Below are 24,019 nucleotides of genomic sequence, written 5' to 3'. Positions count from 1 at the left end.
CAGGATATGAACCCCTATACAACACAAGTATTTGTACCATTTTATTTTCAAATATTAAGGACACCGCCTGTTGTTACTCACATAATTGGTGGGTCCAACATATTTAACATTATTGAAGATTAGATGAAGGCTGGTCAGTTGACCGCCACAATCACATCAAGTCACCCCGACTCTCTAACAACCTAGCCCATATCGGTTCGGCATCATTCCCAAATAAAGCGGAGCGATACGAAGCCCCGTCAGGGTTAGAAATAAATATCACCAAGAGTCACATATTTAGTTCTAGATCTCCGTTCACAGCTTCGTCAACAGTTCACATATTATAAAATGGTTACCACGCGTATTCGCATTATTAATGCGTGGAACTGAGTGATAGTGAGGGAGGAAATAAAATACGAGAAACCACGAAAACTTTTGCAGGAAATTAAGAACATGAGGAGATGGTTAGGAGCTTGCCTGTAAATAGCCAATCCTAGCTTTTCTCATACTTCCGTTGCAAAGTAAAACGTTTTATAAGAAGATGATGAGATTATGGACCTTAATAATCAGATCTGGTTGTGTAAAATATACAATCTAACCGTGAAAAGTCTATAATCTAAATGTATAATACTTTTAATAATTTTACTCACTTACCTGAATATTTTAAATACCAAACAATCCCCAAAATCTCCTTAATTTCTCTCATTTCTCCCATTTTTCCTTTCTTCCTTAAACTGTTGGTCGCGCCCCATCTTCTCCCTCTGATATTCTCTAATTTCATCGCTTCAGAATGGCCAAAATCTGGCCAAAATTGGCCTTAAATTGCATGCATGAAGGCTGCCTGACAAGCCATAAAAAGAATAGGCCAGCTCGCGTCACATGGTAGCCGTTGGGCCGCACGGAAGGCGCCACCACCTTGGGCTGAAACGATGTCGTTTCGGCCCCCCTTTTGGCTAAAAAATTCAGCCAATTTCCCTCCCGCGCACGACCTTCACGCGGGATCGAACCCGTGATCCCCACCTTTGCACCCTTGCACGTGACCAGCTGGGTTGGCCACTTCCTCACTATATAAACGCCCCCCATTAATTATAAAGAAACCTCACTGTACTTTTTCAAAATTACACCAATGCCCCATAATTTTTGAGATTCAACACATACACCCCCACAACTCATTTTTCCTTATTTCACTTACACACTGAAATTTTCAAAAATCTACTAAATTAATTTCATCAATATTTTCATAAATACTCCCAAATAATTTACTTAATTACCTTAATTTTTCATTTCGTGAAAATATAGTAAATTAATATTTTCTCTTAAATCCTCAAATACTCAATTATGACACCAAACATCGAAATTAATAACTATTATTTATTTCCAAAATTTCAGGATGTTACAATTTGTCTGACTTAAATACAAGCTTAAACCCGTATTTGTTCAACATAGTTCCAGAAACTAAATTCTTTCAAATTTCAAGCACATGTTAGACATTAGAGAGGGTAAGTATTTTGCCAGAGGACCATTTCAGCAAGACCTTGTTTTTTCCTTCCACAATAGAAGTTGAAGCCTTCCCTATATACAGCTTCTCAGTGCAGTTTAATTTTTCATGGTGAATAGAGATTTGTCCCCACAAATGTGCCTCATGGCCCCTGTGTCAATCCACCAGCCCTTGTTATAAGTAATCATGCATACATCATAAACGACTGCTACAAGATTGTCATATTCCATCTCACATTGGCCTGACTAGGCTTAGTTTTGCGCTAATTGTTGCCAAGAGGTCTATCCCTTCTTGTGACGACAGTCAATAGCTCTATGACTCGTCTTGCCACACACCCAACAATTACCTTGGATGCTTTTGTTAGTAGCATTATTTTTAGGACCTAGGTGCCCATTCTTTTTCTTAGCTTGTTGCTTTTTGGGTTGGGACCTTGGAGCCAGAGCCTCAGCAATTTGGTGTTTGCTTCAAACTTGTGAGATATTTTATCTCCATTTCTGTTGTCCTCTTCAATGCGGAATTTATGGGCTAGATCCTCCATAAACAACTCATTTCGCTTGTGATTGAGATAATTCTTGAAATCTTTCCATGAAGGTGACCATTTCTCAATCACAGTAGCGACTTGGAATGGTTCATTAATGAACATTTCCCTCACTGTGCAAATCACTAATAATGATTTGCAATTCTTACGTCTGGTTAACTACTAGTTTGGTATCAACCATTTTGAAGTATAAAAACTTCCCCACAAGAAATTTCTTAGTGCCAGCATTTTCTAGCTTATATTTCTTGTCTAAAGCTTCCCACAGTTGCCTAGACATCTGATAGGCATTGCAATAGACATTGTATAGTGAATCTGTCAATCCACTCAAAATATAGTTCCGACACAGGAATTCAGAATACAACCAGACTTATTTGGCAGCTTTAGTTTTGGGAGTCTTATTTTCTTCGGTAGTAACCGAGTAGTCTTCCTTAAGGATATGAGCCAGGTTCAGCGTGGTGAGATAAAACACCATTTTCTATTGCCATCTTTTAAAATCTTTGTCATTAAATTGTTGTGATTTTTCAACACGAGGAGTCACATTGGTGACAACAAGCCCAACAATAGTGGTAGAGGCGGCACCAGGCACAGTGGCCAGGGTTAGGCTTGGAGCAACGACCGGAGTAGCAAAGGAGGTTGAGGGAGCAGCATCGGAAACATTAGTATTGGTGGCCATGGCAGCTTATAAAATATTTTGTCTTCAGATTGTTGGTGTAAACAACAATATTAATATAAAATCAATACAATGAAAGACTGTAAATAATGGTCAAAGTAGATGGCACCGTAACGAGCAAGGAAATTAATACAGATCGAGTCGCGCAAAAGCGTTGTCCTGAAGACAGAATCGCCCTTAGCTGAGGCAGAATTTTAAGAAAGCAATTGCGCAGAAAAACATGTTGGACAAAGATAGGTGACACACGAACACGCTAGAGGAAATTCTAGAAAGATATTTGGATAAAAAAGAAATTATAATTAAATAATTTTTTACTAAAAGTATATATATATTTTTATCCGATCGAACGGACGACTGCGATGGTGCACGCGCGTGGGTATGAATTTGTCCACTTACAAAATTTGAGTATCCCTTAGAACCCAAACTCAATATTATGATTTGAACTATTTATATCCACTTTGAATCTCTTCACCAAACAATGTGAAACAATAAACATTCCTATACACGTAATTATTTTTTTTTATAAAGTCTTAATGAGTTGAAAGATAATTTTTCAGCATTTAAATTCTTTTATTGTATGTAGACACTAGAGAGCAACAAGATTATATCTCTGTCTCTGTCTCTGTCTCTTTCTCTTTCTCTCTACGTTGATTTGGATTCCTCTCGACAAATTGAGAGTAACCTCAACCACATATTTTTAAGGATTTATAAAAATAATTAGCAACAACATTTTCGATGATGCAGGAAAACTGATTTGTGACCACTAAAATCAAGGTGGATAGATGTTAACGTAAAAAAAATAAAAATAAAGTGTGACAAAAGTATTTTATTATTTTCAAGTCTCAAAAGACAAGCAAGTACGGAGCGAGGGGATAGAGTGAGTGAGATTCGTCTTCCCGGGGAACCGAGCGAGGTTGTCCTGTCCTGTCCTGTCGTATCCTTGGAAAGCCCAGCGCCCAGTGGTTTCTACTGCTGCTCGGTTGCGTTGCCCCCATATCCCTTTCATTTTCCGGTGGGTGATACCGATAGCCATTGCCATTGCCATACCCATACCCATGCCCATACCCGTACCCGTACCCCATAGCCTGAACTGAAAACTGACACCTAGCATGCCAGCGGCCACCCATTTTTCATTTTTTTTCTTCTCTCACTTTCCTACCTCCCAAACAAAACTACAACCCACCCGCTGCTAGTCATGTTGATGGTGGTGGGGGTAGCGTTTCGACGAGTCTCCGTCAAATCAAACCACCCAATAAAGCCAGGACTCCGTCCTCGCCCCTTCATCGAAAGTACCATGCTTGGTTGGGCACTCCACCTCTCTCTCTCTCTCTCTCTCTCTCTCGTCTAACAATATTGTATGCTCCCTGCCTTCATTCATTCATTCATCAATGCATCAATAACCAACCTTTTTTTCCTTTTCCCCTTTAGGATTAAAAATGGGGTTTCTACGCCCCGCAGATGCCTAAATGGTGAATGGGGGGCTGGCTGGGGGCTTTGGCCAATGCCAAATTTTCATTAAACATGCCAACTTTGAGACCCCAATCTCATGTCTTGTGCATTTTTGGACTCCCAACACTTTCCTTTTCCCCTCATATCATATTATTTCAGTTGCAGGGTACCCCCACACTTTCTTCAGCCCTACTAATATGATTATTTTTTCATTAATTAATTATTATTCATTTCCGGACCTGACGATGTCTACAAATGATATATGAAATGGGTATTTTTTCATTATTATATATTCACATAAAAATGTGTTTAAAATTTTACTGTAATTCATTTCTTGATTCTTTTAGCCCCTCTTTTGGACCCATCCTTGATTTTATGGTGCAAATAATTTTTTTTATATTAATTAAACGCAAATTATAAAAACTAAAATCCATAAACTGTTCGCTACACCATGAAAAAATTATATTAAAAATGTACCGTCTGTTTTCTTTTTGCTAAGATGTGATTTCAGCACTGTGGCTGACTCACCCAACAAGTCTTAGCTGTGTGCGGGGACAAGGAAAAATAAAGCCTAACGAAGTGCTGAACAGTGCACTGTTATTATTTTTTAAGATTAATTAAATATAAGTTAATGTATTTTAAATTTGTACGTACTTTTAAATCTAAATTTTTGATATTATTTTAATTAGAAATAAGATTTACACTAAACGTTTAGAAGAATATCTATTATATATATAATTAAAAACATAATAATTTATTAAATACTTTTTTAAATATAGTAATTTATTTAATTGTTTATAACTTAATAATGATGTATGTAAATTTTCATAAAAATAAATGAAATAATAAAATGATATTAAGAGAGGGGAGGGGGGTTGTGTGGGGATTATCAGATCAGAGGGATGTCATGGTGAACTGACAACTGTGTGTCTTAAAGAGCTGACAGCTGTCTCTCACTGGAGACCGCACACTGCTTCACTACGACTCACTCACGATCTCTTCTACGGTTCGTTCTTTCTTTCCCACTCCTTTCCCATTTGCGCCCTATACTCTACAGTCTACACTAATTCATGGCTACCGGTAATCACTCATTAGACTATCCCATAATTTCACTTAAACGCGAATTGCAATAGTTTCTAATATATATAGGTTCTATGAAATTAAATAGGGGTTAAAGCATATAAATGAAATTTATTAAACTAGCTAGCTTTTGTGCCCTTTTGGCAAATGAATGCAACATGTCAAATACGAAGAAGAAGTGACAGATGTTACTTGAGAAAGCAAGAAAAAGAAAAAGGAGGAGAGAAAGCCATGAGATTAGGGGTAAGAAACGTGAATCTTATTAGTTCAAGCTAGACGTGCAGTGGCAATGATCAACAGGGACCCAACCCAACCCAACCCAACCCAATTCAATTCAAAGCCACCTGAGTCCCGCCCCGCCCCAGGATGTCATGTCATCTTTGTCCCAAACGCCTGACTTTGTATGGAAGTGGAACCCCACTCCACTAGTTCCTTAAATTCTTTTCTTTTTTTAATCTTTATTTAAGCTAATCACCAAGGTTGTACGTGAAGCTAGCTCTAGCTCTAGCTCTAGCTCGGGGAATTAGTTAGTTAGTTAGCTCCATCTAGAGGGCCAAAACTCTACAAAGGCAGTCCATCTAAACTGAATAATTAAACACCGGCATACTGTTACGTACTGTAAGATTATGAATTGATCAAGAACAAAGGCTATTACTACTAATGTACTATATATTACTATTAGTTTAGGCAATGTTTTAGTTAGTTTTGCCTTTTTGGATCTTTAAATTATTTTAAAAACTGTTTTATTGTATAGGGTTTCTCTCATTATTTATTTCATGAACTCCTTGTAATTCCTTTATATATAAATATATATTTTTTTATTATATAGTGTTAAATGAACTGATAATATTTAGAGTATACGAAAAAATTACTAACTTGATTAAAGAATAATAATTTTTAAAAATTCTAAATCAAACAAGAATTTTACCCCGTAAGCGTACGTAACGTTCCATTTGGTCTCACATCACATGGATCCATTATGTAATCTTTAAAGCGGCCATGCTAGTGTTTGACTGGCCGGAAAGCTTAGGAAGGTGTTAGGCAAGAAGGAAAATGATTGAGCATGGGAAAGAGAGAGAGAGAGAGAGAGAGTGTGTGAGTCCGGTAAAGGAAGTCGAAGAGTCAGAGAGATGACAATTCCTTGACGAGCATCAAATTATCCCCTGAGCATCACGCTGTCTCTCTCTCTCTCTCTTTGTCTCTGATAAGGAATCTCTTAGCCTTCTTCTCTGGAGACGAAGACTGAACTTAGAACTGCGATTCACCGGTAATTACCCTTCTTCAGTGGCGGCATGCGTCAATATCTCTTCCTTCTTTCTCTTAACATGTATATATTTCTTTTCTTTTCTGTCTTTTGTCCTCACTCCATTAGCTACTGCTTTCTTCCCAAGTCTCTCTTTCAATTATTTCTGTCAAAATCTATCACTTCATGATCTCTCTCTAGATTACTAGCTCACCTATTCCTCGTTTATGGTAGAGTAAGTAAATTTCATTCGTCCCAAACGAGGAACGAGAAGATAGTACAGAGAATAATAATAATAATACTAATAATGCGATAGATGGAGCTTTGAGCGGAAAATTAACATTTTGATATTTTTTCACATAGAAGCTGCCATGGTTACAAATTTGCGCACACAAGTTAAAGGTTTACCAAAAATGTTGGGGATAATGGTCTGTTTGACCTGCAGTTATTGAGGAAAAACACCCACATAATTTCCCATAAAAATGTACTGGGGTACCAAGAGTTGCGATTGCATGAGTATAGATAGAGTACAGTCCATTTTTGGGCTGAGGTCCACCCAACGGGAAAAAAACTTCTCCTTCTCTTCTCCTTCTCTCCGGTTTAAAATTGGAATTGGCCATCCCGATTCCCAAACATGGTACAGTCTCAGATCGTGTCACGCTCGCGGCACGTGGCACTAAGGACCGTATTAAGTTTGCTCCTTTCCCCACCTCCACCGCTCGCCTGTCTCCAATGTTTACTTCCAGGAGGGGAGAAGAGAAATTTTCTTCTTTTTCCAACTCCTCCTCCTCCTCTTATGCTTCTTCTTCTTCGGCTTCGGTTGCTTCTTCTTCTTCTTCTCCGGCACCGTCGCCATTCTCGCCGTTGGTTCTAAACCCACAAGCCAAGACCATGGAGGAGGTCTGGAAGGACATTAGTCTACCGTCCGTCGACCGGCCGGCCGCCTGCAACGCGGGGTTGCGGGGTCTGACCTTCCAGGACTTCTTTTCCCGCCCGCTCGGCAAAAACTCGCCTCCGGCCGCCGTCCCTGCCGGCTACTCCTCCCCGTTGTCGCCTCCCGCCACCGCCCTCAGCTTGAATTCTGGCCCCGAGCCTTTCAACCTCCTCACCAACACCCACCCTCTTAGGGAAACCCCCATCTTGCCCGACCCGCCCATTTCGAATGTGTTTTCAGTGCCGGATCCTGGCTTGCCGGCTTTTGGGAAGAAAAGTGTCCCAGAACACGACGACAACTCTGACCGCCGGCATAAGAGGATGATAAAGAACCGGGAGTCGGCTGCTCGATCGAGGGCCCGAAAGCAGGAAAGTATCTTCTCTTGTTTGTACTTTCTACCCACACATTATTGCAGAGCACATGAAAAGATTAATTTTTATATCAGAAAAATTATATTGGACCCGTAACCAGAAACAAGTCACGGCATTGACAAGGACCTCCAAAGTTATCTTCCAAACCTGTTCACAGTTTAACGCTTGGAGTTTTGCATTGGACTGCTTCGATGGGTTTGGTAGTAATGGACAAAGCATGCTAAAAAGCTCTCAACAAAATGTCCCTGCACAGTAGAATTGACAAACTAGGTTAAAAGTTCTTTCCGTAGCTCGGTTTTTCACACCACATAACATTAATTCTGGCTTGTTCCTGGTTCCTATTGTAGTGTTAATCAGTCCTTTGCAAAGCTTTCAGTCACACTGGCAAAGAAATAATGGAGATGAGTTTGGTTCGCTTCGCGGCTTAGCCAAAATATGAATACTAAGTTTGGGTGAATAAAGATCACATCTTGGATTTTTAATTATCCCTAAACAGTTGACTTTTGAGCTGGGGTTACAATACGTTCGCAGCAATAGTTTTAGCATGATTGTTATACTGGCTATATGTATATGTGTGTGTGTGTGTGCATATATATATATATATATATGATTTGTAGATGGTGAGTTTTTGTCTTCTTGTCTGATGGCATGTTTCTGTGTTGGTTTCCATGTTTGTGCATATAACAGGCTTACACCACTGAGTTGGAGCTAGAGGTTGCCCATTTAAGGGAAGAGAACAGGAGGCTGAGAAGGCAACAGCAGCAGGTAAATTGCTCAATCGTCATTTCACAAATATATATGGAAGCAGTAAAAACTAAAAGGACCCACCCGATTCATTTTCCCATTTTCCCTTTATGGTGTAGCACTGAATTTGATCAAAATTTTCACGCAACAAGCATGGGAAATCTAGAACAGTTACTCGTAAAGCAAACTGATTTCTATATAAGTAGTGGGTTACATTAATCTTTTCTTTCTTGTCAGATGTTTTTAGCTGCGGCCGCTCAAGTTCCCAAGAAACACTCTCTCCACCGAACCTCGACAGCCCCATTCTGAGAAATTCTCTCCAGAGAGAGAGGGAGAGGGAGAGGGAGAGATGAATTGTTGTATTTTGAATTTTTGATGGGGTGGGCTTTAATTGGAGTAAATTGTTGGAAAGTAAGTAATGAATGAAAAGATGGCGGTTTTGGATTCCCAAACATGAGAGGCTTTTAGTGGGTTGTCTCTGCGCTTTTAGCTCTCTTGTTTCGACTGTCGCCTTACATGCCGTCTTCTTGCCACGTTAGGCTGAAAAATTGATGGGCCCCGCTGCCTGCTGCTGCCACTATCATTATTATGGGAAATGCTACGGTACTCGGTGCCACATCAAGGGTATAGTTACTATGAAGAGATAAGATAATATAATAATTTCCATGATATATGTTCACATGTTTTTGGGGTAGCATTTGATAATCATAGAACTAGAGTCTAGGGCGCTTGCACGCTGATGCGACTCGGGTCGCCTTGGTTCTTCATCAACCGAGTCATTTTCCACAAGACATCCATCGCCTTATCTTCTTCGCTGCTTTTTCTTCCCATTCCAGCCGCACCAGTACTTCTATGTTTTACTTCTTTCTATGCCCTTATCATTGCCCCCCATCGGTTTGGCCGTTCTGCTTTGTTGCGTTTTCTATGGGCTTTCTTTTCTCTTTTCTTTCTACGATTCCATTATTCAAAAGTAGGAAGTTTCTGTATGGACCGAACCACAAACTCAACCAATGACTCCACACCCTCTCTGAACCATATAATTTTACGCACATATATATATATATATATATAAGCCTATTGTGTGAAGAAGACGTGCCTGCAAAGTCGCCCCATTTTGTTCTCCTCTCCTCTATTTATTCTTCTTGGCTTCCCACTTTTTTCTTTCCCAGTGCCATCAAGTTTTTCTCCCCCTTCTTTATCATTTTCTTTTTTTTGGACAAAAAGTCATAATCCGAAGTTACTTTATTTAAAAAAAAAACAAAAATTTTATTATTTAATTTCACAACAACTTAAATAAGCAATTTTTTTTTTTTAAAGTACCGTAGTTTGAAGAAATTATTTGGATATAGGATCTTTTTGATATTTGCACATCCCAAGCTATAGAAAAATGCACAAATAACTAAAAAATTTCTCATTCAATTGTAATTTTTTTTTGTTTGATCGCTTCTTTTCTCTTGCTCTCCGTTTTTCATGGCTGCTTTCAATAATCGCCTATTGAAGCTTTTTTGTTGCTGCCTTTGTCTCTCACACGTCAATCATCGTTACATTCTCCCTCTTTGCCGAAGATGCTGCGGCAATCAACACACAAGAGATGAGGTGGTGTGAGGCGAAAGTGACCACTAGCAGTTGTTGGAGGCGGCCATGAGAAGGGAAAAAAGGGTAAAATTGTAATTTTGTATTTTTCTGTAGCGTGCAATGTACAAATAGCAAAATTCTTCAAAATTGATAATGCCGTAAGTAGGGCTACGAGAACGTTCAACCTTTTCATTCCATCAAGAAAAAAGCTGGAACTTCGGTTACAAATCCAGTGATTACAGCAATCTCCACTCCACTCATTTATATTGAATATATTTGTGGATACCTGTCACGCGTTACGTAACCCAATAATAATACAGTTTGCAATAAGGAAATCTATTCAGAACAAGGTTCTTAATTTCACCCGTTCAATGCTATTTGCAGATCTAGTATTCTGGGTAAATGATGTTCAAAAGAACTGACCTCAGTGTGTGTGTGTGTGTGAGAGAGAGAGAGAGAGAGAGAGATTGTGGGGTGGGGGGAGTTTTTGTGGCTAAGTTTTGGCAGGATCAAAAGCCCGCAACATGAAAGGAAGAAAACCATATGACCATCTCATCCGTCAAAGCTTCCTTCACCGGAAACTTCTCTTCCTCTTCCACCAGAAACCGGCAAACCGGGCAGGTTTTCCGGCACAGATCGAACCACCTGTCGATGCATACCCGATGAAACTCATGCAGGCATGGAAGAACTCGCGCATCCTCTCCCTCCTTGAACCTCGACAAACACACGCAACAGAGCTCGTCTCCTGGGTCTTCATTTGCTCCCTCCATGACAATATCTGCAACAATACTGGCAGCGACAGCTTCGAAAGACGACGGGTTCTTAATCCGTGGTCGCCGTCCAAGATTGATGAACCTTCGGACCAAGGACACCAGCATCTTGAATGCCATTGCACTTCTGGTGAATAAAACATTTCCTTTCGGGATCTTAACGGGTGAGTTTAAATCAAGGAAGAAGCGATTTGCAAGTAATGGGTCACTTTGATGCTCAGTTGTTTTGCGTGGGTTGGAAGTATGGTTGGCTTTGGGAGCTGAGGTCTGAGGTCTGATTTTGAGCGTTCAACTCAAAGCGGTTACACCTAAAACAATGTCACTCTTGACCTGTATAGTATAGATATATTTTCCCAGCCATGTTTTGTGAAGAGTTTATCAACCTAATTCCTCAACATCAGTCCTAGAATTCCGTAAATGTCCAACTTCATATTTTGGGCAGTTTTGCAGCAACATGTATTTTAGGCATTGATTTTGACAACCCATACGAAGGATGTTGAGGGCCGAGGCAAAGCTGAAACACTCGGTCTCTTCTCTTGTGTCTTGCCCGGGTAATCGATCATTCAATTCCCACTTCCTTAACAGAATTATTGAACCCAGTTCCCCAATCTCCAGCCTAACACCTTTTAGCACATAATGCTTTTCCTGGAGGACAAAAAAGAACCAAAGCATATAGACAAGGGTAGCTCTACTTCCACTAAATTTCAGATGCCAGGTACCTTTCCTATTGACACAATAGGGAACCCTAAAAAAGTAGGTGATCATAGATGTCCATAGTGCTGCCAACTAGTTGGGAACCTTATCTAAGATCTGAGAAGGAATAAAAAACAAGGGTAGGAGATTCTGTGATCCAATATGTACGAGAAAGTCCATTAACCTGATAGCTATTGCAACCTGCATGCTTTGGAAGGGCATGGTCCATTATTCCGGAACGGCACCTTGAGGGTCAAACGTCCTTCAGGAATCTGGGAAAACAATTTGCAAAGGCAGAAACATACAATTCCTTCATAAGATCAACAGGGGGCCAACTCTACCTAATTCAATGAAATAATTATTAACATTTGATTCAACATTAAGTGCAAGCAAGCTGGTTTCTTTCTTTCGAGATTCTGAAAAGCAGGAAAGTGGTGGGGTTGTTGGGTCAAATTTGATTTCATGAGTAGGTTTAACAGCACAACTACTAAAAGCAAGCTCATCCTACCACAATGCAAGAATTTGCAAGGATGGAATCTGATGAGCACTTCTCGGGTTGCGAACATCAATATACTTTTCGTTTATTTGCAGTCAGACAAGTTCAGCCTGTTCTGGGAAAAGTCCTTTATAAAACCGCTTCAGTACCCCTCCTGCTGCAATAATCTTTGGGAGGATGCCCTTACTAGATGCCAGTCCTTTTCTTCAACATATACAGAGCATCTTCATAGATCATTTATAAGTCTGAAGTATTGGGGAGCTAATAGCTACCATAACTCTTCCTACTCACACACACCGTTCTCCATTGGAAGTAGCATCTTGGCATGCAAAAAGGCCACCAAAACTGCAGCTTGTTCTATTTGTCAGTCATTATTATCAAATCAATATTATCCCATTTGAACAATAAGAATGGGCTTCTGTCTGCAGCAAGCTGATCAAATCCTTGAATGTGGTTTTCTGGACTGGTATAATCTCTAACCAACATATCATCTCCGCCGTCCAAAACACCAGGAAACCGAGGTAATTTTGGGTCCTTCATTATGACTGTTGCTCACACTGAAGTTCAATGATTTGATCTGATTTTTCCATCTATAGGCGCTAAACGGAATCCATACCATAAGCTCTTCCCCATTCCTTGGAACAAGTGTGTGACGTGGCCTAGAAAGTTAATTCTTCTTCTAGCTGAAGGTTTAAATGTCCAAACATAAAACTTTAGAGTCTAAAGACTCTAAACAAATGCAAATGTGCCAAGTTCATCTTCATTTTGTCTTCTAATTAATGAAAATAATACATAATAATCATTTGAGTAACATTCAAAAGCCAGCATGTTAGGTTGTTGTAGGGAAGGATACCAATCCCAGAGACTGCTAAGCATTCCCTGAAAGGGCCCAGAATACTTCATCATATTGACTAGTAAGGGAATTAGATACCCTTCAGAGCATAAATCGAGTGATCGGATGAGTAATATGTCGATGTCAATTTAGTAGATTACAAGTTCAATCCTCGCCCTACGCAAAGGCTAAAGGTTCAACCTACGATTTATCTTCCCTGACGTAATCGAGAATACAAGCCCGCGCAAGGGCGACCATCTCAAATACAGGAATTAGATAATCGAATAAGGGAATAACTCTATAACCTCATCTTTATCATCACTTATAGCCAGGCCCCTCAATTCTTTTCCTTCATGCTAGAAAAATTGTCAATCTTCAAGAAGGTAAGAAAATAATTTTTCCATTTGATGGAGAAGAGACAACCGAGTAAAAAGTCCAAATATTTCACAACAGAAGCAATAACTTGATGTATCAGAAGATTAATAGACAGGGGCTAAGTCATAATATTAGACTTGGCAGGAGTATTTTAAGGCCGAAAAGGATTGTATAAACTCGCCATACTAGCCCTCAAAAGACCCAACATACTTGGCTGCAAGTTGATACATTTATAAGAGTCTTTAACAGCTTCCATGTCAAATACAAGCCAATCACAGAGTTGGATCAAATTATTGAGTCGAACAAACATCACAATTGCCCAAGTTCAATCTGCAGATATTTCAGCTTCATGCTGAGGCATAAGTGGCAATAGAAGTTTAAAGAACATTGATCAAGCAGTCTTATCTATCAGAACCCAACAATTTTGCAATTCCTATACATAAGTACAAGTTTTAGCAGGAGAATATCTAAAAAAGAAGCTCGAGCAAATATATAATTCATCTTCATTCTCTTTTCCGGTATAAGAAGCCACTGAGGAAGGAGAACAACTGTGAGAAGATGCCTTAACTACCTTGCAAGAAAAAAAAAATACAAAAACAAAAAAGAGAGGTGTCTTAAATGAAAAATTTGAGCAATGAATTTCATTGATGCCAAAACAATATGTGCACACAGAACAACTATAAGGGCATTATCCAATAGTGGTGTTCATAAATCAAGAGTTTAGAAGGGGCGTGACTAGAGACACCTGTTGCATTATTTGCACTACACCAAGCGATACCCCTAAAAATGAACACCAGTCTACCAACTTAAAAATACTTCAGAAAGAACTTTAGGATTTAATCTATAAAATTATCAAGAGATCGTATTTCTTATTGCCCATACCCAAAAATAACAGTGCACGTAAATGTTGACGCTTGCAAAAATTAGTTCTCTAAAAGACGGCTTTGTGTTCAATACAAATATAAGACATTTACAGAAAAAAATTATGCCTATATAAGGCCGATTTGACTGTTGTATCCTAAACTTAGGGTCAATTTTTAATTTTATCCAATTTTGACCTTTGTTTCAATTTAATTATCGAACTTTAACTTTTGTTTCAATTTTATCCTCAATCGGTCAGGCGAGTGCCCCACCTTACATGGCAGCCAGTGTTGTTAAAGACCCAAGGCGCAATAAGGCGCAAGGCGAGGTGCACGCCTGACAGGTGCAAGGCGCATGCTAACTAAGAAAAAAAAAAATATACTTCTTAATTGAATAATAAGTCATAAAATAGATCCTAATCACATATCAACATTTATGTTATCAAAAAATTCAAGAATTCAACATATATTAAATAAATCACAACATAAACATACTTCATGACATACTTGTAAATTTCAGCAAATTAAATTCCACTATATTTCAACAAATCAGAAAAAAGAATCGACATTTAAACACCACAAATAAAAAACAAAATTAGTATTTGACATATATAATTAAAAGACAACAAAATAGTACTAAAAATGTCATTAAACTTAAGCAAAACCCACCAAAAAATGTTAGTTTTAAGACTTCAAGTCAACAGTCAATTTAAAAGAAAAAGTTAAATGATCAACCTTAAACCATTAATAAGTCCTAAATGGCTAAATTTTAATTAGGATTAACTAGATATACATAATAAACTAGAAATCATTCTCATCATCAAGATCAAATGTATCCATATTTTCATCATCAGAAGTATCATCTCTAATATCTTCTTCTACATCATCTCCCTTTCCATCTTCTTCTTCCTCGTCAAGATCCATTGGAGCATTTGAAGTTGATGCCCTTGTCCCCCTCCCTCTTGCCAGCAACATAAGAAGAAGAAGAAGAAGCAAGGATTGTCGACATGTTACCTTGGCTTGGAGAAGCAGTGAAGCACCTCAATCAGAACTGGAGAAAAACTTGAGGAGTTGCAGTTGCTACGTTACGTGAGAGAAAAGAGTGTTGCGTAAGAGAGTTGGAGCCTTGGAGGTGTAGTCTCTTGGCCTTCTAGAAATCAGATGAGCTGGAGCATGATATTTTTTAGTTTTGTTGACTTTTCAATATTGTATTTTATTATTTTCTTTCTCTTTAAGTTTTAACAAAAAAATGTTTAAAAAATAAAACATGCAGAAAAATCAGCTACGCCTGATGGATGTGCGCCTTAGGGAGGTGTGCCTGAAGGGCTTAGGCATGCCTAGCTGGATCTCGCCTCGCCTCGCCTCGCCTGGGCATGGCAAGGCGAGATGGCTGCGCCTTGAGGGGCCTTGCGCCTAGGCGCGCCTTTAACAACATTAGTGGCAGCTGATGTGTCCATTAGTAAAACGAAGTCGTTTTGCCTTGCTCTTGTTGCAAACTATAAGGCAAAACGATGTCGTTTTGGGTTAAATTAATAATCAAATCTAGGATGAGCGAAATGGCGGGTTGGGTCAACCCACATCTAGGTTGGCTAAAGCTTCTTGTTAATGGCAGAAGACAAGAGAGGTTCAACGAAGGCCAGCGAAAGGTGATGACCGGCGACGGCATGTGTGAGTCGTCAGTGAAGGTGTGCAAGAGGCGGTGGTTGTGTTGGTAAGGTGGCCGGTGTTTGAAGGCAGTCGAAGGGGGTGGATCTGGGCTGTTGTTGATCGTGTTGTAGGAGGAAGACAAGGCGATGATCGGCGTAGAGGTGGCCAGAGATGGTGTCACTCATGGCGGTGATGATAGAGGAGGAAGACACCTAGCTTCCCCTCTAACTCTCTATAAAAAACAATCCACTACTTTTCATGCTTTTGATTCTCAACGGCACCAAAACAACAAACAAAAAGATAGCAAATTCGAAGGTTCGATTCGCCTCCAATCGTTGTCCGTGCCACTCGCTCTCTCGCCGAAATGGGTTGCTCTAAATTTGGTGCTTCTATTGGGGTTTCCGATAATTGAAGTCCAGATTCAGAATTGGGTCTCTTTTTTTTTTTTTTATTTGGGACCGAATTGGGATCTGGGTTTTGAACTTTTTTTGCTTTGGTGAAGTGGGTTTTTGACCAATTTGAGTTTGGTTCTTGTTTTTTATTTGATTTGGTGATCCATTTGAAGTTCTTTTGATTCCATGAGAGCGGGTGGCAGGTTTTCGAGCTTTTGTTTGTTGTGGCAATGGTCACGAGCTTTTGTTTGTTAATGGCAACGGTGATCCACAATCAACGGTGGCATGTCTTCCTCCTTTACCGCCATCGCCGCAAGCGACACCATCTCTGATCGCCTCTACGCCGACCGTCGCTTTGTCTTCCTCTTGTAACGTGGTCGATAGCAGCCCAAATCCATCACCTCTGACTGCCTTCGGACATCGGCCACCCTGCCATCGCGACTGTTGCCTCTCGCACGCCTTCACTAATGGGTCATGCACTCTGTCACTGTCGCTAGTCATTGCCCTTCGCCGACCTTCGTTGAACCTCTCTTGTCTTCTGCCATTCACAAGAAACTTCAGCCAACCCACACCAAATTTGATTCTTAATTTCACTCAAAATGATTTCGTTTTGTCTTATAGTTTGCTACAAAAGCAAGGCAAAACGATGTCGTTTTGCTGATGTATCCACCACATAAGCTGCCATGTAAACTAGGGCACATATATGGCCGATTGAGGATAAAATTGAAACAAAAATTAAAGATCGATGACCAAATTGAAGCAAAAGTTAAAACTGAATAAAATTAAAAATTGACCCAAGATACGTAGTCGGCCTATATATAAATTGCTCAGAAAACAACTCATATCAAACAAATTCACACATGTGCTACCTCCCCTTTGGCTATACGCTTGACTTTCGTTTTTCATCAGGTGAGCCAACAGCACCCTCAGACTCTGGCATGTCGTCGTTATCGATTATCTTCCCATCCTTTGGCACAAGGAAAGGTATCCCATCCACTATCTATCAAATGAAATAAGCAAGAGAAGATTAGCGCATAAGATATACATCAAAGCCATTGATAATAATCTAGGGTTTTGCGGGAGCTAGAGACAATCCAGTTTCATTGCCAATAGAAATGTATTTCATCTTATGTTACCCTTTCCATCGCCATATTAACACACACTGGAATCGGAACCGTAATCGAAAAGGCAGAGGACTTCGGGAGTTAAAGAAGAACTAACCGGATAAGCAACACCAATGGCGTCGCTGATTAGAGAATGGGATTTCGCACATAGCCTGTGAAAGAAAAACACGATCAAACCAAATAGTTAAAGAGTTTAAGATGAACCAATTCAACAGAAAGTAGGAAGTGGTAAGGGGTTCGTTCCGTAAATATAGGCAACCTCAAGGGCTGTTTCGAGAGGGGGCAAACCAGTATCTCTGAGAGGGTCTTGCTCATTGCGACCCCTGCATCTCCAAGCAGTGCTCCGCTCACTCTCACCATCCTGCTTGTCTGGGACTGGGCTTGACGTCTCCGGTTAGGGCTTTAAAATAAATTCTACAACTGTGCGTAACGATGACTGCATTTGGGGTAGAGTTGGCAAATGGGCCGCCCGCCCACCCGGCTCGATACTGTAGCAAATGGGCTAGGCTAGACCAGTATTTTGTGACCCGTGGCCAGACCCAGCTCACCAAACACCAAAAATAGAGGTGGCACTCCAAAATATCTTCCAAAGTAGAGATGGCCCAGCCTGACCTGCCTTGGCCCATTTATTAAGGGTCATAGGGTCGTATCGAGCCCCCATTTTCCCATTACCCCGCCCATGAAATGGGATAGTCAAGCCTTGGCCCATTTATTAAGGGTCATAGGGCCGTATCGAGCCCCCATTTCCCATTACCCGCCCATAAAATGGAATAGCCAAGCGAGAAGTAAGTCAACCCGCCCATTTGTCAACTCTAGTTTGGGATCTAACCAACTAAGAGGAAATGTGGTCGTTTACCTAGACCTGAACTAACCAACGAGAGCATTCAATAAAAGAAAAAAGATTAAGAGCAAACAAATTATATTATTGATGCTTATTTATAAGGTAGAAGTCTCAATTTTAAAATCATACTCCCATCTTTTTTATTATTATTATTCACCGCAAGTGTCTGAATTTTGCTTGATTAATTCTAAAAAATGGATGACATTTTTTCTTGATGTACCTTTCAAATAAATTTAGATGCAGTCACAGTTCATACACACTCAGAATTGAATATTTGGAGCGGTCATATGAGACTTATTTTTCAATTTTATTGCTGTCTTTCAGTTAAATACTGTCTTCCAATAATAATTTTACCTATTAAATTATCCCACTAATTTAAAATCTCGATTCGTCTTCCAATAATAATTTTACCTTTTAAATTATCCCACTAATTTAAAATCTCGATTCTCCATGTGAAACTCTAAATACCTTATCACTACGCTATGCCCATAGAGGACCATACTCTCATCTTTACCAATTTAATGATGACAATATTTAGATTGCAGTTTGGAGACAATTAATAGAATAATTTGGTAATTAAGAATTGAATTAATTAATCCGTCCAGCCTTTTAAGAAATTGATTTAACAGAAACAAGGAAATGATCAAAATTAAATAAAAAATGCAAGACATTTTTTTATAATTGTTGAAAACTACTAAATCAAAAGCTGAACCAAAACTAAACTAATTTGATTATAATTTTTAATCATGCAACATTACGTATATATATATATATGCCAAATATAAGAAAATATGAAAATAATATAATGGAATTTGTTTTGCCTTTATCAATTTCATAATTCCAAAAAATAGATTATTATCAAGTCTAGCAGATGAAATACATTTTCTTTTTCTTTTTTTTTTCTTTTTCTTGTTGCTGGGAAGATGAAACACAACACGTTAGGAGGAGGTTTGAGTTGAAGGGTGGGTTCGATCAGGCATTCAGGGGGGAGAGTGAATTTGTTTGATATTTATCATATTTGCAATTTATCAAGTTCATTGAGAGGTGAAGAAGATCCATTGCATTTGCACATGGCTTTCTCAGTCTAAAATCGTCACATTTTGTAATCAATTAGACTAATTTTGTAATCACACAGTACAGTATCAGCAGAAACTAGCTTGCAGGTGAATGGCAAGAGTCTTCAGTGGACAACTGATCCGTTTCAGAAGCCCTTTTCTGTCTCACTCCATATCTACTCTTCTTCTTCTTCTTCTTCTTCAACTTCTTCCTCATATCGATCCTCTACATCATCGAATTGGGCTCCCGAAAATCGAACTCTCCGTTCGTATCACCGGGCTCTGAAACTCCTCAAGCCTTGTCGCAGTATGAGACAGCTGTATCAAATCCAAGCGCATTTGATCACTCGTGGTTTTTTCCAAGACCCATTTGTGGCCGGCGTGGTTTTGAAGTGTGCATCTAATTTTGGTGATCTCAATTATGCTGTCTTGGTTTTTCGATGTATTAAATCCCCGGATACGTTTTGTGTAAATACTGTTATCAAGGCCTACGCGTGCAGCAATATCCCACACCAAGCCGTGGTTTTCTATTTTGAAATGCTGACAGATGGGTTTGTCCCCAATAGTTTTACTTTCCCTCCATTGATAAGTTCTTGTGCCAAGGCGGGTTGGGTGAAATCCGGGCAAATTTGCCATGCGCAAGCTACGAAGAATGGCGTTGATCGTGTGTTGCCAGTAGAGAATTCGCTGATTCATTTGTATGCCTGTTGTGGGAGTATTGATTTTGCTAGGCGCGTGTTTGATGAAATGTCTGTGAGGGACTTGGTATCTTGGAACTCAATTGTCGATGGGTTTGTTAAAGTTGGTGAAGTGGGCAAAGCACATGAGATATTTGACTCAATGCGCCAGAGGAATGAGGTTTCTTGGAATATCATGATTACGGGGTATTTGAATATTAGAAACCCTGGTTGGTGTTTGAAGTTGTTTAGGGAAATGGTTAAGACAGGATTGAGAGGCAGTGGCACAACTTTCGTGAACTTGCTAACTGCTTGTGGTAGGTCAGCTAGATTGAAGGAAGGAAGATCCGTTCATGGTTTTCTCATCAGGACATTGCTAAAGTCAAGTTTGATCATTCACACAGCCTTGATAGATATGTATAGTAAGTGCAAAAGGGTGGATGTTGCCAAACTAGTTTTTGATAATATGCCAGAGAGAAATTTGGTTTGTTGGAATGCAATGATTTTGGGACATTGCATTCATGGGAATCCAGAAGATGGACTCAATCTTTATGGAAAAATGGTAGAGAAAACTTGCTCAATAAATAGAGAAGTTGATTGTAACACTAATGTAAATACAAATGAAAAGCAGGGACATTTTCCAGATGAAACTACCTTTATCGGTGTATTATGTGCTTGTGCTCGTCGAGGGCTCTTGACAGAGGGGAAAAACTACTTCAGCCAAATGATTGACTTGTTTAATATACAACCAAGTTTTGCCCATTATTGGTGCATGGCTAATCTCTTTGCCAGGGTTGATCTACAGCCCGAGGCAATGGAAATCTTAAGGAACATGTCTGTCAGTGAGAACATGTCATCTGATTCCCCATCATGGGCTACTTTGCTTGGTTCATGCCGTTTCCAGGGAAATGTTATTTTGGGGGAACAAATTGCAAAAGCATTAATTGAGTTAGAGCCAGAAAATCTTTCATGTTATGCATTGCTGTTCAATATATATGCTATAGCAGGTCGATGGGAGGATGCAAATAGGATGAAGCAGATTTTCAAGGAGCTAGGGGTTAACAAGATACCAGGTTGCGGTCTCTTCGACTTGATGGAAATTGTTCACAACTTAAAGGTAGGAAATAAATTGCATGTGCAGGAGATCAGCATACCGATGGTTGGATTGGTTCATCATTTGAGCTTGTCGTCCAATGATTCTAAAAGATCACCTTGAACAAAATAGAAACTGGAGATAATGTCTGAATGGGAAATCAAAGCCTGGTTTCTGCTTATCTCACGTCAGTGGAGCTGTGAGAAGTGTCTTCTTATTGTTGAAGTATTTTGATAAACCACGATACTTATATGACCATCCTGAAATTGGAGATGATGTAAAGGTATAAATGTTGCTTTTAAGGCCTTATTCAAGAAGTTATTCTTTGTCAAAAGAAACAAGGAGAAGCAGAAACCACTCACTGAGCTAAAGCGATAAGGGCTCTCTGTTTTCTGACCTTAGTACTGATTTGTGCAAAATGCTGCATGACGTTGGCCAAACTGGTTCAAAAGGCAAACCTTGTCAGATCTCCAATTTGGTGCAACTGCTGCACAAGACAGCAAGATGGGGTACATCACTCTCATATTCTTTTTTGGCTCCAATCAATATTCTCAAGGTTGCTCATTTGAAAATCAATTTTCATGATTTTACTTAAAATCAAGGTTGTTATCTCATATTTCAACAGGCCTTATGTGTTGTTCATGATAGGAGTTCATAAATATGTTTTAGTTAGGATTGAATTTTTAGTCGATAATACGCACATGATGCCTTTAGAAAATTCACACCTTCATTTATTTGAATACAATTCATAATTTTCTCTTCCTGATCTCTCTCTCTCTCTCTGCGCTTCATCTGCCCTTTCTTCTTTCTAATCTCTTTTCTGTCTCTTCAAATTTCTACAATCATTTTGTTGTTCTCCATAATTTGTTCAAGGGATGTTGAAAACCAAGTTTTTGCACATCTTGAATATGTGTATGGCTCAGGTGCTATTTGCTTCCCCTGGAAACAGCAGAAGCCAGCTTCATGAGGCCATGATTACCATGTTACCCAACAGCAGAGATATGGTTCAGTTGGTTTATAGAATGACGAGAATGGGTCTGCTGTTATGGGAGATGTACTGCTAATTGACAACTACTGGCCTGCTGCAGCGTCATATATACTCTGGATGCAAGAGTCAATGGGAGGCTTCATCACTGTATTGCTTACACCTTCTGCTTGCAGCTGAACTGTGGTGATGACTGGGACTAGACCTTGCTTGAAGGAGAACTTTCTTAATATTCTGGTGCAAAAGTGATCCTGCAGAAGCGATTGGTTTCATTCTGAACCTTAGGGAAGAATATTCTGCCTTTAACATCCAGATAATAATTGGCTTAACTAGGTGAGACAGTCATACGTGACATGAAGTGAATATATGCACCTATTTGTTAGCATAATCTACTTGCTGACGCTGATTCAACCACTCCCCTCCAGTTTAGAGGTTTCTGCATCTGGTCTAGGTGCAGTTTGATTTATATAAAAAAGGGCATCCCTGGTGCATGGGGCTCTCCATTTGTATTTATACACAACCTTTGCCTTTTTCTTTTTTTTTTTTCAAAGAGACTTTTTTCACAACTTGAACCTGTTGACCTTCTAGTAAAAATTGAGCAACCTTACCATTGCTACCAAAGCACGTCTTTATATAGTTTTATTTATATGCTCGCTGTTTTTAGTGGGTTTAGTCATTATCTTAGCGTATTTGACTTGGAGTACTAAAATCACCTTGTGAGTGGTAGCATAGTGGTGGGAATTCATAATGTCACCTTGCAAGTCCAAGGCAGTGGGTTTGATTCCTAGTCCTGTTAATGTTTGGATGATGTCACCATGAGGTTGATGGGTTTGCTTGGGATAGTGCTATCAATGAAATTCTAGCAAGGTATGAAGCTGGCTAGATGCACAGGGGGCAAAACACAGTGTTTCCTAGTCCATCTAGGCTCCCTGACAAAGGGGCATAGATGGGTGATCTCGTAGTATGAGTGAGTCATAATCAAGGATGCTGCAATGCTTAAAGGTAATAGCTGTTGTTGGAGACGAACAATCAATGAAGTTGTTGTGGCTTCTTACAGAGGACTTGGAAGTGAACAAAGTAACCATGGAAGAGAGTGAGGCAAAGAATGTCTTGTGTGCTTTTTTTTATTAGTGAAGAAGTGATGTGGATCTCTTGTTGGCTCTTGTTGGTTGCCATTCACAAAAGGTTGTGACTTCCTTCTATTGGCAAATGGAGCAGAATGGTCAACATTTAGATTAGGGTGTCAGCTGTTAGGTCTCACATGATTGTTTGATGCACCGATAAAATAAAATATTCTTGGTGTCTAAACTAACATAGCCTTTTTGGATAAGACTAGTTTGGTGAGAACCAAGGTCTGAATCCACTTGTTATGGGAGTTTACAAAACTGTTGATGTTAGCCTTTAGCAACAAGTTCAAAGGGTCTTGCTGGGAGGAGCATTGATCTTTTGAATACTATTTCATACTTAAGAGGTACTTAGAGAAATTACTAGATAATGCTGTCACAAGGAGATGTTGAGGTGATGTGCTGGAAGTATTGGCTTTGAAAGTATTACCAAATGGAGATGCCAAGGAAAAACCACCATATGGAGATATTTTGTGGCAAACTGACAAAGTAGCTAGCATCAGAGTGCTTTAGAAAACAATCTTAGGCACAAATGGAGGCATTGGATGTGTGCCCTTTGGTACAGATAGTCCTTGAAAGTACGTAAGTATAAATGTTTGTATAAATAATCTAGCACCTAGGTATAATCACAAAGAACTTCATGGAGAGGCATGGGGCCTTGCCATCTGGAGATTTGTTTAGTTTATCAATATTTAAGGGTTGTGTGAAGATGTGGAGGCAATGCATGGCAACATCTAATAACACACTTACCAGTTTTCCTGAAAAAGATTGATTTAGATATCTTGGACCAATTGTTCTAAACTAAAGAGAGGTTATTGAGGATGTTACTCAAAAACTTAAGCCAGGATGTTTAAAATAGAGAAATGCATTCAACATGGTATACTATCGTAAAATCTCTTCAAAACTAAAGAGGAGGTTTTAGTGAACAACTATAAGACCATATTTTCTGTATTGCATAGAATGTTAGATACTTA

The 24,019-nt window shown here is 39.4% G+C and overlaps 4 protein-coding genes across 8 annotated transcripts; 2 read left to right on the top strand and 2 right to left on the bottom strand.

The window, feature by feature from the left end:
• The first annotated feature begins 7,034 nt into the window (after window positions 1–7,034).
• On the top strand, window positions 7,035–8,988 carry LOC127803884 (protein FD). The gene is made up of 3 exons (XM_052340488.1): window positions 7,035–7,760; window positions 8,451–8,527; window positions 8,744–8,988. The coding sequence occupies exons 1-3, from the start codon at window positions 7,190–7,192 to the stop codon at window positions 8,813–8,815; spliced, it is 720 nt and encodes a 239-aa protein (XP_052196448.1). The 5' UTR covers window positions 7,035–7,189; the 3' UTR covers window positions 8,816–8,988.
• Window positions 8,989–10,590: 1,602 nt separating this feature from the next.
• Window positions 10,591–10,971, bottom strand: LOC127804321 (uncharacterized). The gene has a single exon (XM_052341179.1). It carries the CDS (start codon window positions 10,969–10,971, stop codon window positions 10,591–10,593), a length of 381 nt encoding a protein of 126 aa, XP_052197139.1.
• A 2,533-nt stretch (window positions 10,972–13,504) lies between these two features.
• On the bottom strand, window positions 13,505–17,697 carry LOC127803886 (uncharacterized). 5 transcript variants are annotated; one of them, XM_052340491.1, is made up of 4 exons: window positions 17,530–17,697; window positions 17,368–17,422; window positions 17,016–17,146; window positions 13,505–13,818 (listed from the first exon to the last, which is right to left on the bottom strand). In XM_052340491.1, the coding sequence occupies exons 1-3, from the start codon at window positions 17,628–17,630 to the stop codon at window positions 17,027–17,029; spliced, it is 276 nt and encodes a 91-aa protein (XP_052196451.1). In that variant the 5' UTR covers window positions 17,631–17,697; the 3' UTR covers window positions 13,505–13,818; window positions 17,016–17,026. The 5 variants fall into 5 exon arrangements, with proteins under 5 accessions (XP_052196451.1, XP_052196452.1, XP_052196450.1 ...); XM_052340492.1 differs by having other exon boundaries at window positions 13,505–13,778; XM_052340490.1 differs by having other exon boundaries at window positions 13,505–13,814; window positions 17,530–17,696.
• Window positions 17,698–19,241: 1,544 nt separating this feature from the next.
• Window positions 19,242–22,567, top strand: LOC127804320 (pentatricopeptide repeat-containing protein At3g51320; the record flags this gene model as incomplete). The annotated part of the gene is made up of 2 exons (XM_052341177.1): window positions 19,242–21,445; window positions 21,860–22,567. A coding segment is annotated over one exon (1,818 nt), but the record flags the coding sequence as incomplete, so codon positions are not given.
• Window positions 22,568–24,019: the final 1,452 nt, after the last annotated feature.

This window comes from Diospyros lotus, chromosome 6 (assembly GCF_014633365.1).
Source record: "Diospyros lotus cultivar Yz01 chromosome 6, ASM1463336v1, whole genome shotgun sequence".
Classification (NCBI taxonomy): Eukaryota; Viridiplantae; Streptophyta; class Magnoliopsida; order Ericales; family Ebenaceae; genus Diospyros; species Diospyros lotus.
This window is presented reverse-complemented; position numbering and strand designations above follow the sequence as displayed.

Coding starts and splice junctions, on each gene's coding strand:
- LOC127803884 (XM_052340488.1), top strand. CDS start 7,190: ATGTTTACTTCCAGGAGGGGAGAAGAGAAATTTTCTTCTTTTTCCAAC. Junction 7,761..8,450: donor ATCGAGGGCCCGAAAGCAGG/AAAGTATCTTCT, acceptor GCATATAACAGG/CTTACACCACTGAGTTGGAG. Junction 8,528..8,743: donor TGAGAAGGCAACAGCAGCAG/GTAAATTGCTCA, acceptor CTTTCTTGTCAG/ATGTTTTTAGCTGCGGCCGC.
- LOC127803886 (XM_052340491.1), bottom strand. CDS start 17,630: ATGGTGAGAGTGAGCGGAGCACTGCTTGGAGATGCAGGGGTCGCAATG. Junction 17,423..17,529: donor CTCTCGAAACAGCCCTTGAG/GTTGCCTATATT, acceptor TTTCTTTCACAG/GCTATGTGCGAAATCCCATT. Junction 17,147..17,367: donor CCATTGGTGTTGCTTATCCG/GTTAGTTCTTCT, acceptor TTCATTTGATAG/ATAGTGGATGGGATACCTTT.
- LOC127804321 (XM_052341179.1), bottom strand. CDS start 10,971: ATGGCATTCAAGATGCTGGTGTCCTTGGTCCGAAGGTTCATCAATCTT.